This window comes from Artibeus jamaicensis, unplaced genomic scaffold (genome assembly GCF_021234435.1).
Source record: "Artibeus jamaicensis isolate MK-2021 breed Jamaican fruit bat unplaced genomic scaffold, CSHL_Jam_final contig_685, whole genome shotgun sequence".
Lineage (NCBI taxonomy): Eukaryota > Metazoa > Chordata > Mammalia > Chiroptera > Phyllostomidae > Artibeus > Artibeus jamaicensis.
Window position 1 is genome coordinate 15,350,450 of NW_026521924.1, and position 14,458 is coordinate 15,364,907.

Here is a 14,458-nt window from a genome sequence, read left to right on the forward strand (position 1 = left end):
GCAGCAGCCAGGGGGCGCTTTGGGGATTCTCAGGGGGCTTATCACTACTCATCACCTTCCTAGGGTTCCGGCCACCTTCAGGATCAAGTTCAGTCTGCTCACCCCACATCTCGGGCATCATCCTGATGCAGGAGACCCCCTCTCGACTCCAGACACACCAACTTACCTTCGGCCTGAAGAAAACTCCAGTTTAACTCGTGCATTTCCTTCTTCATCAGGCTCTCTTCTTGCCCCCCCCCCCCCCCCCCCTTTTAACTAACTCTTCCACATTCCTCGGGCCCAGGCCCCTGAGGTCACCTCTTCCAGGGAGCTGTACTTCCTGCCAGATATGCTCAGTTCCCATGTTAAATGCTCTCTAAACACTCGTTATGGGCCTCTCATGTAGTACTGGCCTCATACTTGGGCTTCATTTTCATAAATGAAATGGAATCATTATTCGAAAACTCCTCTTATTCTCTAGTTATCTCTGATCCAACAGTTGATCCTGTGAGGTCCACCTTTAAAATGTTATCTCAACTTATCCCTATCTCCTCCCCAAACAGGTCGTGTTTCCACCTCTGCCCTGCAACAGCCCTCTATTTGTCCGACCGTCTGTCTCCCCGACTAGAATGGAAGCTCCATAAAGGCAAGGACTTTGCTCACTACAGAATCCCCAGGGTCTTACAACTATGGCTGTGACTCAGACTGTTTATCCCACTAGAATGGCAGCTCCCGAGGCCAGGAACTACCTGTCCCATCCACGTACAGCCCAGTGCCCGGCACACAGCAAGTGCTCAATGAAAACCCCGTTCACAGACGGTGAAGCCCTGGCCAGGTAGTTCAGTTGGTTTAGAGCACCACCCTGATGCCAAGATTGCAGGTTTGATCCCTGGCCAGGCCGCATACAAGAACAGTGTTTCTCTCTCAGGCCTAGAGTGGAAAAGAAACTCGTCCAAGGTCCTCTTTCAGGGACAGCAGAGCCGGCACCAGTACCCAGCTCTCTTGCAGACTGTTAGCCACACAGCCCCTTCTTTCCCATTCCAGAACACATGAGCCCAGGCCCTGTGTTCACTTATTAACAGTTTATTACTTTACTCCACTTTCACCTGCACACAGACTAGTTCAAAGAGCTGGGACAAGTGTAGGATGGGGGTTGGGGGAGGGACAGGTGCCCCTCAGGAGCCAGGACCCCTGGCTGGCTTCCCCGGACCAGGGCAGGGAGGGAGCATCAGGCTGTTCGTTCTCTGGGCACCAGCTCTCCACGTGCACACGCACAGCAAGCCAGCAGCTCCTCACACATAAATACAGACACGCTTAACAAAAATAGTATATCATCTTCACAAGGAATAAAAACTAGTTTCGAATATGTACAGCAGAGAGCCCTGGGGGGCCTGGGCTAGGCCAGGAATCCCAGGGACGAGACAGGCTATGGGTAGAGCAGAGGAGAGAGGGAGGCCTGAAGGGCTCCGGACCAGGCCACGCTGACCTGGCAGCCTGGTTGCCCAGGCTGAATGAGGGTGGAGCGCAAGTCTGTTTGGCCAGGCAGGACTGACCCTCCAGCCAGCCTGACTTCCACCCTGTGTACCAGACTCTCCTCCCTGCCCTTCCTGCCTGAGGTAGGGAAGACCCTAGGGCTCCCATAGCTGCTGCCTATTGCTCCCCTTCACCCCTGGGCCAAGGCCCCTGAACCCCATGGGCAGCAGTCCAAAGCAAAGATACCACAAGGCTGATCTCCTTGCAGGAAGTGAGGCAGCTGAGGCCATAAACAGCTCTGGGGCACCTGTCTTGGGCCCAGTTGGTCCCTCAGTCATGGTCAAGGGAGCCAGGGGAGGGGGGAAAGGGAAGGGGACTGGGGTAGTGCTAAACTGCAAAGGGTCACCCTAGCTCTGGCGTGGGGCACTTCCTGCAGCTGCAGCCCCTCCTCCTGGGTTGGGCTGGCCTCTAGCCAAAGGCCTCCAGAGGACACTGGGGATGACAGGTGGGGACTTTGGCCAGGCCAGAGTTGGGGAGGGGGTCCTGGTCCTGGTTTCTTCATCTGAAGCAGCCTGAATTCCTAATTAGTCAGAATTGGCCCCTAAGTAGCTATTGGAGGATGGGAATGAAAGGAAGGGGAGCTCAGGTCTTGGGGGGTAGGGTGGGGCAGGGATAAGAAATGATCAACTCTGAGGCCACAAACATCAAAAGGAAGGCAATCTAGTCTTTGTTTCTGGGGAAAAAAGGTCAGAAAACTTTCTAGCTCCCTGGCAGGAAAGTATTCTTGGAGAGGCTAAGGGGTAAGGGGGTTCCACCAATCAGGCAGTGCCCGCCAGCCCCCAACTGCCACACACCTGCCAGCTTCCATGGGGCAGATTTTGGGGAAACTGTGTGGGTTGCAAGGCCAGGAGAACTAAGGTGTGGGGGAAGGTGGCTCTCACAGAAGCATGGCAGATTCTAGAAACTAACTGCGGGGGGCCAAATCCAGGCCCAACCCTGTGATGTGTACGGTGGTCACGGGCTGCATGTAGTGGTTCTCCTGGTGGCAATGGTGGCGGAAAGAAGTAGGGACGGGACGGTGAGTGGGGAGTCAGTGTCTGGTCATTTCCGACTGAGGAGCGAGCCCAGCAGAACCATGCCAGCCAGAGTCATGCCAGTCAGCAACCAGCGGTTGAAGCGCTCCTGGCCCTTCCGGCTCTCGGCTGCTGCATTGTTTCCGTAGAGTTCCACAAAAGTGTCCTGGAGGGAGAGAGAAGAGAAGAAAGGCACTGTTTGAGTCCCCAAAGGGTAAGGTGGGGGTGGGGGGTGGAGAGGGGCCATCTTCATGTGATGGCCTCAATTTGAAAAAAGAGTCATCTGTGCCCACTCTGGGTCTAGTAAAAGGTTAAGGGTTTTCTTCCTTCTTGACTTCCAGGTGGGGATGGCCAACCCATTTTATTGCTGAGAAAACAGGTACAAAGTAAGAAAAGCGCTTTGTCTAAGGTCAGACAGCTAGGAAATGGTACTCTAGACCCTGAGGTGGGAAAGAGATGGGCCGGATCACAGACTAACAGGATGCCAAATAGCTGGGGCAAAGTGCAGGAGGGGACAGGAGAGATGAGTGTGCAAGGGTGAGTGAGAGCCAGACCATGTGTGGTATGGAATCCACAGAGGAGCTTGGGGTCTGAGGGCAGGGTGGGGCTACAAGGCCTCAGCCTTTCCACTGCCCTGATGGAAGGAGGGAGGAAGAGAATGGGCCTGGGTAAATCCCCAGAGTGATGCACAGGGCAGAGGAGGTCTGGAAACTCTTAGCCAGAGCTCTTCTTCCTCTGGAGGGAGCCTCTGCCCAGGGTAGGCCAGGCAAGGCAGAGCAGAGCTGGTAACGACCATGCAGGGCTGGCACGGGGCTAAGAACTCCTGGCCCTGTCCCCCACCCCAGAGGGTATGACTCTGGGCCCAGGAGGAGGTGAGCAACAGCCCTGGGCCCTGAAGCCAGTCAGGAGGGAAGCACATGACACAGGGAGGGAAGGGCTTCGGTTCTAAGCCAGCCCCAGGGTGGAGCCAGCCTGTAGGGCAGGGAGAGGGGAGCTCAGAGCACCCTTTAATGAGGAGCCTTCCACCCCATTGGTCCTTTAATCCTCTCAACAATGATGCAAGGCAGGCTGTCTCCCCCATTTACAGACCAGGAAACCGAGCCTCTGAGGGCCTGGAGCCTGGATCAGCTCACCCAGCTTTGTCAGTGGAGGAACCCAAATCCAAGCCTGGTGTCTGGCACCTAGAAATCACTGCACTGTGTGTGTCTGGGGCAGGAATGAAATGAATCACTGGCTGGTTCCAGGGCCAGTGTTCTTGCCTCTCCACCAAGAGCCTACACCCTGGGCCCACATTTCTACCTGGTTCCAACCAGCTGAGTGGTGTGTGATCCCTCAGGTAGAGCCTGCATTTCCAGTTGGCCCCAGGGCACCCCTGGCCCTTTTGTTCACTCGGATGCTGCCTGGTTCTACCTCTGGTCTTGATGACCCTCCTCGGTCCATGCTCCTCTCGGAGGAGACTTTTAAAAACATAGATCAGATCGCCACGTGCCTGTGCACAAAGTCTTCTAATAGCTTTACCTTGCACTCAGGAAGCCATTGTCATGTCTGTTCACATCCCTGATACCCTAGCAAAGTACCACACTTGCTGGGCTGCCAACTTGACTCAAAGAATCCTCAACATTTATTAAGCCATTAGGAAGGTAGCAGTGATGCATAAGCCAGAGCCCTTACGATAAAGCTTACCATCTGCTGGGAAAAGGCACTGGAGAAGGCAGGCAGGTAGGGAAAAGTCCCTCCAACTCAGACCACATCATCCCAAGCTCTCAACCTTTCCAAGGCTTTCCCATCACACCTGGAGTTAAGTCCTTACTACAGACAGCAAGGTTAAGCAGGACCTGGACCCTCCCCACTGCATGCTCCACATGTAGCGTTATCCTCCCTGCTGGTCCTGGAACATCTGCTGAGCTCAGGAACTGCTTGCTGCTCTTGCTGCTTAGAACACCTGACCCCAGATCCTCACTGGCCTCGTTTCACCTGACTCTGTTCAGATGCCATCTCCTCAAGTGCCTTCCCCAATCAACTGTGTCTAACATGGTATCCACCCCCATCTCTTATCCCCTTACCTTGCTTTATTTATTTATTACCCGCTTACTTGTCTTATTTCCATATGCCCAGAACAGTTTCTGGCACACAGCTGGTGGTCCATAAGTACACGAGTAGAACAAAGGTACTGCACGTGTACTAAGTGCCCCGCACTATTCTCTCATTTCACCTTCATAATTCCTGGACTGGAGGATTTGAAACCCATCTCGGAGATGAGACAACTGAGGTTTACTGTAGGGAGGACTGTGCGAAAAGGGGCAAAGCCTGGGTCAGAACTCCGGACGGCCCTGCCCTGTCACTAGTGCTGCACGAATTCCCTGAAAAAGGACGTGGGGCTGGGGTGCAGGCAGAGTCTGGGGTCTGTGAGACAAAGGTAAGAACAGTGGCAGCAGCCAGCCCCCTAGCTCTTGGCCTGTTGCTGCCCACGCGTGGCTGTTGTGGATATGCAACCCTGTTTCTCCCCCTTCACCCTGGCTAGACTCCATGGGTGCTGCAAAGAAAATTCTTAGAGGAGTTTTAATTTTTCTGATGCAAGTGAAGTAGGCCCAGGTGGCGTTGCAAAAAGATAGACCTGTGATGGGGAGAGTCCTGGGCTGTGGGGAGCATGGGAGAAGTGAGGCCATGGCTAGAAGGCCCTGGTTATCATCCCAAGGGACCGAATGTCCCACAAGAAACCAGGGACACTGGGGTTGGAGCGAAAGTGGGAGAGGCCTGGCTCCCACAGTGGGAACTTTCCTGAAGTAGAGGGCTGGCAGCCACAGGAAATTTTCAGCTCTGGGGCTGGATTGGAGTAAACAGGCTCTGTCCCTGCAAGGGCACAAAGCACTCACTGTCCAGGAACAGTCATTCCAGGGTGGAGGGAACATTCTCCTTTCGGTGCGGTGCGTAGTGCATAGAGAACAAGGCTCTGACCTGCCCAGCCCCCAAGCACGCATTCCTGGCCAGAACACTTCGTCTCCACTTCAAGGAACTCCTTCTCTTGGGGAGGGGGAAGTAGGGTTTCCAAGGGCTGTGGATTCTGTGGATTGCCTTTGTAGACAGAGCGCTGTTCCAGGGCGGATGCTGGGTGCCGGGTGCTGGGAGGCAGTGGTGTGGGTATATTTAGCCCACGGTTCACACGACACACTTGGAAACAAACAGCCATTTTCTCAGTGGGCGGCTGCTCTAAATAAACAAACAGGATTGCAAAGCAGCGCAGTCTGGAAAAGCAGAGATAAGCCCCTGCTGCTCCTCAGTGGCTCCCACTGGTTTTGGCCAGAGTGGGCATGGTGGGCAGGGAGGTGAGAGATAAGGGTGTGTTGCAGGGAGGTCTCTGATGTCACAGTCCTTGGGAGACCCAGGCCTGAGAGGTCATCTGCATTCTCAGCTTGGGTTAGAGCAAATGGGGGAAGTGTCTCTTTGCAGCTGTGACTACTACCAAGGGGATGCACATGGGGGTTTTCAGGGCCACTGGGGAGAGGCAGTGGCTAACGACCCCCATGGGAGAGGCAGTGGCTAACGACCCCCATGGGAGAATCATGGGCATCTAGCCAGGCAGACCCACAAGTTAGCAAGGCCAACACACCTGACCCTTCTGCAGGATCACACAGCCAGTTGTTGGTAGAGCTTGGACTAGGAACTGGGGTCTCCCAATTTGGCATTGGGGCCCTGCAGAATGGCAAGGCAAGAATCAGGTTCCCTAGGATAAGCCAAGGCTGGGCTTACTTTCAAGTGCCTGCCTCCCACAGTCCTGGTCACGCACGGGGAATGGTCCTGCCCCACAGGCTCCAGAGTGCTTCCTGCCCTGGTGTCTCTGCCCACACTGTGCCCTCTGACTGGACATCCTTCCAGCTTTTCCCTTCCTCAGCCAACCCCTACTCAGTTTACTTTGAAGACCTACCAAGAGGCCTTCCCTACTCATCCCTCCTTCAATTCTGGGACAAATGTCTCCTTTGTGCTCCCAGGGTTTACGGACTTCCCTTCACACCATAAACAGTCACTGAGCACCCACCATGCTCTCTATGCCCAGCACTGGAGACAAGCAGAGAGCAAGACAAACAAGGTCCGGGCTTTCATGGAGTTCCCGTTCTCCATGAAAGTTCAACGGGGCGAAGTGGAGAATTCTGGGATATTGCAGTGGTTTGTGGCTCTCTGTGGTGCCAGAGCACAATCAGAAATACATGGTACAGCTGCACTATTCAAATGTAATGGGAGGGCAATTAGGACAAAAATGTCTTGAAAAGACTCCTTAGGGGGGTGGTAATGAGAGAAAAAAAAAAGTTGAGAAGAACTGTCCTAATGAGAAGCACAGAAGATAATTACGAAACGAGAAACTTTCAGAGGTGATGGGATTTTGAAGAGAGTCAGTCATGGAGAACTGACAGAAGTGAATACTGGGGACTGGCGTGGGTGGAGTGCTCAGAGGTGTCTCTGAGGAGAGGAGGGCTGAGCTGAGACCTGAATGACAAGGTGGAGGTGGTCAAGGGAGGATCAATAATCTCAAGTGAAGAAGGGCATGCTCCAGCAGAAGCAAGTGCAAAGGCCCTGAGGTGGGAAGGAGAGGCAGGGCGCCCCTAGGTTGAGGCCTCTATCTGTGTGTTGGTCTCTCCCAGTGGTGTGCAGGGGTTGGCAGTCAGTGTAGGCAGGACCAGGTCTTACCCATGTCTGAAGCCAGGGGCCCATCCGGACTTGACTAACGTCAGCTAGATCTTTGCCCAGAGGCAGCCAAATGAACAATGCAGGTTACCCTCAGCCACCTGCAACCCTGGAGAAGGCAGGACAAAGGCTGGCAGAAGGATATTCCCGGTGCGGTGGCCCAAGTGCCAGTGCATCACCCACCCTGCCAGGGCCTACATATCGTCCCTGCTGGAATGCGGGAAGTTCTGCAATTCCTACTATTCTCTGTAACCACCCATGTTTCCATGCTTCTTCCTGGCAGTGTGACTTCGACCAGGTTACTTCATCTCTCTGGCTCCCATTGTCCTCGTCAAATGACACTAAAATAACAGTTACATATTTTACCTGTGCCAGTCACTCGGCCAAAGCATTTTACCCTGCCTGGGCCATACTCCCTGACCACAGGCATGGCCATGGTTACTTCAGTGACTATTTTTTTGCCTTATTTTCCCCACCAGACTGTGTGTGGTTTTGTCACTGTACCTCCAGCATCTGGTACTGTACCCAGAACACAGAGGTGCCATTCTAAGGGAGTCTGGTGACCTGGCTGGTTTGCCTGCACCAACAATCTGGCTCCAGTGTCTCTGCTCACTTTCAAAAGGACGATACTTCTTGAGGCCCCATCGTGGGCCAGGCGCATGTAGTTCTGTGACTAGGGAGGTCCTCATTCCAAGCCCAGGTGAACTGAGGCTCAGAGATGCTGAGACCTAATCAGAGTTGGTAAGTGGGGAGGCCAGTTTCAACCCCCAACACATGCAGTAGCAAGCCCCACCTTCTGGGCCAGGGCTACAGTCCTGAATCCCTCTAAGAAGAGGAAGGCAGCCTGAGGCCACCAGCTTAATGAATGAGTTTTGCCCCCGCCCCCACCCACAGCTAAGGAGGAACTGGTGCCACAGGAAAAGGATATGACGAAGACCAGGAGGGAAAGTGAAACCCTTCCGTCCTGCCTTCAATGGGGAACAAGTGCCTGTGCCAGACGAGCCCTTCCTTCCTCTGGGGTGACTCTAGAGGGCCCAGGCCCACTGCTTCCTTCCTGTTTGGTTATTTCGGGAAAGAGGTAGGTGGAGAAGAGGAAGGGGCTCCTAGCAGCCCAGAGAAAGTACCAGGGACATCAGCATAGTAGTTTGCCCTGGTCTCGTCATGGCCCTGCTTGGGCTGAGGCTGCACGTCATTTGCAGAGTCGCTTTCTGCTCTTGGCCTCCGTTTCCCTGGGTGAGAAGGTGATAAATGCCTGCTGAGTAGACCAATGAGGCCTTCCTAGGACATCCCTAAGAGATGGCAGGAAGGGTGGGTGGGGCAAATGGAGAGACTTTATCACCCTCTTGGCAGGGAGTTGCAGTGGAGACTCGGAAGAAGTGAGGTTTGTGGTTGGAATCCACTTCCCTTGGCTTTCCCAGAGGAACATGGGCCTGACTGTGGGCAACTCAGGCGGCTTAATGGGGCAGGGGCAAACAGATGGGTGGCCAAAATCTGCTGGGCCCGACACTTAAGTCCAGCCAGCCCAGCTGTGGTTGCGTAGCAAGCCTCTCCACTTCTGAGCCTCAGTCTTGCTTTGGCCCCACACACGGACAGTGGTGGTGAGATCAGGGGATGAAAGCACTTGGTGAAGCAGGGTGACCTTGGTGCTACTGGCTGAAGAGGGCGTCAAAGGGGACCCAAGCCAACTGAGCTTTAGGGAATATTTGAAGTCATTCTCACGGCAAACTTCGTTATAATCTTTACCCCTGTCAGCTGCCAACCTCTCCTCCCCCGCCTCCTCCCCCACCATTAGTTCTAAGAAGCTAAGCCTGACAGATGTGCTCATTTCTCAGAAAAGGAAGTGGTTGTGCCGGGAGGAGATAACGCCTCAGCTGGGGAATTGAGAAAGCTATCTGACCCAGCAGTGCAAGCGGGGCTCTTTCCACGTCCTCGGCTCAGACACAGGGTGCTGGCCTTGGAGGCAAAGAGACGGAATTCAGAAAAGCATTTATTGGGGCACGGATGCTCATTTAGGGGCTCACAACCTGCTTTCCTGGGAGTGATGGCTGATTTTTACTGAGCACTTACCGTGGTGCTAAGAGCTTCACTGTGTGTACAAATTCACTTAATCCTCACAATAACCCAGTGAAGCAAGTGCTGCTAATACTCCATGTTACGGAAGAGGCATCAGGTGCAGAGAGCTCAGGTGATCCCCCAAGGTCACACAGTTCATAAATGGCAGAGTTGGGATTTGAACCCAGGCAGTCTGGCTCCAGAGTCTACACACTTAATGGCTGCCAGGCAGCTGCTACATGCTCATAGGCATCAATTCCCTGGAATTCCAAGGCCTCCCTCATCTCAAGTCTCTTTCATCCCACCCCTGATGACCCTATTCTTTCATGAGTAGATGGCCACAACCTTTCACGCTTCTACCAGTGTCCAGGGCAAGAAGGACCAAGGCACACCCCTGAAACAGAGTCAGGGACTCAACAGTGACATAACAACACACCCACCCACCTTCCAAGTGATGCACAAGTTCACTCCTAACACTCACTGCCCAGATGGGGAGCAGAAAGGGGGAGCACCCAGGTGACACAGTGGGGGTCTGCTTCATTCATTCCAGATGGCCCATAGTGGGGAAGTTCACAGTTCTCTCTAGGGCTTTCTCTGCTTACACACTTGTCATAAGGAACTCCCTTCCTCCCCGTTAAGTGGTGGAGCATTTACTTGTTGGGCAGCTCCACTGGAAAACATTTCCCTTTGTCAGCTTGACTGGAAATCTTTGCCTCTGTCCCTCTGTCACCTACCTCCCGCTCCAGCCCCACCTCCCACTGGCTGGGCCTTAGTTCTGGTCCTCTCCTTCTGTTGCTCTTGTCCAACTCCATCCCACGGGCTTCCCAGGAAGACAACACAGGCTGGCAGAGGCAGCTTTGCTGGCCCCGCTCTGGGCCCTGGACCAGGTCCTGCTCCTCTCTGAGTAACAGTCTCCTCATTTGGAAAATGGTGGTGCTACTGGATGAGGCCATCGCTGGTGACAAATTAATTCCTATTTCTCCACCAAGCTGGACTGCTGGAGCAAAGAGTAGGCAGGTACCCAATAAGTCTTGCAACTAGACTAAGATATTTAGCTGTGGACCTCAAGTGTAAAATGGGGATTAAAAATGTACTTATTTCACAAAAGCACTATGAGCATTCAATGAAGGCAAAGCTCTTAGAACTGTGCACAGCACACAGCAGACTGAGTAAATGGTGGCTGTATCTCCAAGACTCAGTTTGAGTCTTAGACTTTTTCAAGGTTTGTAAGACTCTCCGGGGTTCCCTTTGCTTTGACCAGGCCAGGCTGCTTCGCTTCTCACATGCCATGTTCTGTTCAGCCTCAGGACTTTGTCCGCATTGATCCCTCTGCCAAGCTCTCTTCTATTTATCTCTTGGGCCTTAACCTATAGGTCACTTCAAGGAGGACTCCTGCCCTCTACCTCCACGTCTCCCTCAGCTCTCTCACCAGTTTGTTTAGCTGCTCCTTTTTGACCATAAGCTCTGTCCCCCAGGCCTGGCCCAGTCAGGGCTGGGCCCAGAGAAGGTGCTGATGAGTGCTACTGACTGCTAGACAGTGGGGAGGTAAGGGAAGAGGAAAGGCCAGTTTTCTCTCTCTTCTTCCCCATCCCCACTGCCTGGCAAAACTAAGAAAAGGACCGGAGACACCAGGTGACTGGGCAGTGTGCCCCGGATCCCCATATACCATGTTCTCTCGGGCTCAGGAAGAGTGGCAGGAAGCTATGAGAAGGATCTGGAAAAGGCATTTTCTGCACTGTGTTGAGGCAACAAGCAGGAGGGACTGTGGTAACAATCCACAAAGAACAGAGACTTGGTTTCTGAGGCCAACCCCTTCCCTAAAACTGCTTCGTTCTGGGGTGCTGCTCCAAGTACTCCACAGTCCAAAGCAGCCTTTCTACCCAAAGCTGTTCCCACTCCCTCATCCGATGGACGTCACATGCTGTAAAGAAAAGAGCAGAGCACTTTTCATATCCCAGCTCTATCACTGGCTTGCTTGGAATGCTAGCGAAGCCTGGGCCTTTTGCCATCTGTAATATGAAGGGATCATCTCAAAGGGCTCCTATTACTGCCGCAGCGTGAGGAGGATGAAAGTAACTCACACACAGGACTGGGTTCCCTCTCTTAGGGGTATCTGACAGATCCAGTGATGTGGAGCGGGAGAGGTGTAAGGACCTGTTGCCACAAAAGAATCTGATCCCCCTCCACCTCAAAGCCTGCTGAGGAGCCTTGCCCTAAAACCTGCAGGATTCCAGGGGGAAAGGGCAATGGCCACACGTGACCCTGGGCAAGCTCCCCGGATGGGCCAGACCTTGCTGGTCTCTGCCCCTGTGGTCTCAACCTCCTCACCCCAGCACCGCCTCCAACTAGTCCAGGCAAGTCCCGGGTATTTATTTTCAGCCACCTTGATCTGATCGGAAATGTTTGGAATTCCAAGCAGAAGGGGGTGGGGGTGCACCACCCTTTCCTCACCCTGTACATGTGAGTGCTCACACACACACCCCGGTAACCAAAACCTCAGCTGAAGGCTCCTGTGGGGCTGCATTTCCTACATTCCTGTCCCATCCAGTCTTCTCCCTGGTTTGTCTCCACCCCAGGCCACCAGCTCCTCAAGGTTTAGAGTATCTAGATGCCTGAGAGGGTGCCAGGAGAGCTGAAGTACTCTGTCTGCAGTGGATGATGCTGAGCCCGGAGCCACCTGGACGTTTGCTTTTCACAGTCAACACCCAGAGCCCCAAGAGACTGCAGAAGACTCCTACCACCTTGACCACCAGAAGACCCAGAAGCAACTCACTGTCCCATCTGATGTGGCATGTGGAACGCCCAGAACGAGTATGTCATAATCTGTGGCTCACAGAGAGATGAGTCTGAGATTCAGAAAAGGGATGAGAATCCCCCCCCAAAAGCCTCCTGACCCTTGGATTCTGACAGTGTGGGTTCCGACCTGAGCACTGTGACTGCCTACTTGTGGGACCTGGGGCAAGGCCCTTTACCTCTCTCTCTAAGCTCAGTGTCCTGTCTACAAGCAAGAACAATGTACTTCATATGCTTGGCAACGAGAATGAAATGGTTCATGGAAAGTATGCAATAAATGCTACTGTTTGTTTAACAGCTAAAAATGAGTAGGCCCATTTGTGTATCTCATTTGTAGCTACAAACAAAAAAGCTACAGCTAATATTTACAAGCTCTTGCTAGATTTCTCAGAATCTTGTAAGTAGGTGTTGTCCCCATTTTACCAGTGAGGAAACTAAGACTCAGAGGTGATGAAACTTTGCCTGAGTTCACTGGTTACTGAGTAAGGGTGTCTAACTCCAAAGCACATTAAAATTTGCCAGTGCAGTAGGGAAGATGCAGAAGGATGTTACTAAGTTCTTCTTGGCTTCCTCATTTCACCCACCCACTCGCTCATTATTTACTGAGGATCTGCTTCTCTTGGGCCCTGAAGTCAGAATGACTTTAAGGACAGGGAAGAGGCATGTCCTCTGGTCCTTCAGGGTTGGAAAGGGAGAGTTGTGCTGATGGCTGCTCTGTGCCAACCCTAGCAAGACCAGGCTAGTCCTTGCAGACAGAGTCCCTCCTACTATTTGGTCATTCTCTTGGAAACAAAAGTGATGCCCAGTAGCTTTGGAAGAGCTGTTTTCAAAGGTAGACTGTGACCCCATTGTGGGTTGCAGGAAGGACCAGACAAGCTGCTTTGCTTAGCTCTGGACATTCATTCATTCCACAATTCTTTATTATTAAGTGCCCACTAAATGCCAGGCACTATGCTAAGTGCTAGGGATAAAACAGTGACTAATCCAGATGAAAATTCTTACCTGCATGAGTTTATAATTTAATAGGAAGAGACAAGGCAATACCTTATTTTTCAGACTATAAGACGCACTCTTCTCCCCAACCCCCAAATATGGGAGAAATAACGGTTGTTAATGCTGCTGTTGAGTTCTATTTACACTTACATTGGTGAAATACTATGTTATTTATATTATTAAATATTTCACCATATTACTTGCTTCAAAATATTGTGTCCTATTTTCCTCCTCTAAAACCTAGGTGTGTCTTATGGTCCAAAAAACATGGTAAATGTGTCAGATAGCAATAAATGCTAAAAAGAAAAATAAATAGGAGAAAAGGGGTTAGAAGGAAACATGGAAGAGGGCAGGATTGCAACCCATGGTCATGGGAAGCTTCTTGAGGAGGTGACATGTGAACAGAGCCCTGAATAAAGTAAGGAAACAGGCACTGCAAGGATCTGAGGAGAGGCAGAGGGAACAGCTAGTGCAAAGGCCCTGAGGCAGGTATACACCCAGGGTGTTCCAAGAACACAAAAGATACAAGTGTGGTCGAGGCTGAGTGACTGAGGGAAGAATGGCAGCAATGGAGTCTGGCAGCAGTCAAAGACCAGATTATGCAGGGCCTTGAAGGTCACTTAAAGCTGTGGGCTTGGCTATGGAAACAATGCTGGGTTGTGAGCAGTGGAGGGACATGATCTGATTTGGTTTTAATAGGATCCCTCTAGCTGCTGGGTGCAGACCCCCAGGGGCAAGGGTGGAAGCAAGAGGTCTGTTGAGGAGCTGATGCAGTCACTTAGGGGAAGTGGATGGGATGGTAGCTTGGCCAGGACAGTGTCAGAGAAGCTGGTGAGAGGCAGGCAGATTCAGAATCTATTTGTAAAAGTGGAGCTGAAAGGATGTGCGGATGGGAGGTGGCCTGTGGGAATTGCTTGTCTCTTTGGCCTTCTGTTTCTCATCTACAAAAAGCTGAGGAAGAGCCTTTGGACATTTCTTCCCAGCTTGATAACTGTGAAGGAAACAAGACAAAACCATTTCTGCTGTTAATGAGGTAAAGCCATTTGCTCCCAGGCCCGGAAGGGTAGATGACAATAAGAGAAGGAAGGAGGGACTTGACAGAAAGGGAGGGCAGGATCTGCCTGGGCTGTGACTGTGCCCTTTCAATAGACACCTCATCCAAGCTCCACTTACGTGCGGGGCCAGGGAGAAGCCAGGCCTGGGATGAGGGCGGAGGCAGAGAGAGTTTGCTTTATATTAGGAGGGAGAGGGCATCAGACTGTGCTGTCTCCAGGGCCTACTAGGCAGAGGGTGCCCAGTGAGTCAGTGGGTGAGTGAATGGGGCAATGCCAGGAGGCCAGGGTGTGTGCAAGAACTTCCCGAGTCCTTCCAGAATCAACAAGAGGTAAGTAAGCCTGGTCCAAGGGATTCCCTCGGTT

At 52.5% G+C, this 14,458-nt stretch overlaps 1 protein-coding gene across 6 annotated transcripts in view; it reads right to left on the reverse strand.

Annotated features, from left to right (window-relative positions):
• Nucleotides 1–1,046: 1,046 nt before the first annotated feature.
• Nucleotides 1,047–14,458, reverse strand: part of BCL2L1 (BCL2 like 1) — a 43,534-nt gene continuing 30,122 nt past the window's right edge. For all 6 annotated transcript variants that reach the window (XM_037143180.2, XM_037143178.2, XM_037143181.2 and 3 more), the window contains exon 3: nucleotides 1,047–2,691. In XM_037143180.2, the coding sequence (XP_036999075.1) occupies nucleotides 2,554–2,691 (138 nt within the window). In that variant the 3' untranslated portion in view covers nucleotides 1,047–2,553. The remainder of the gene's footprint in view (nucleotides 2,692–14,458) is intronic.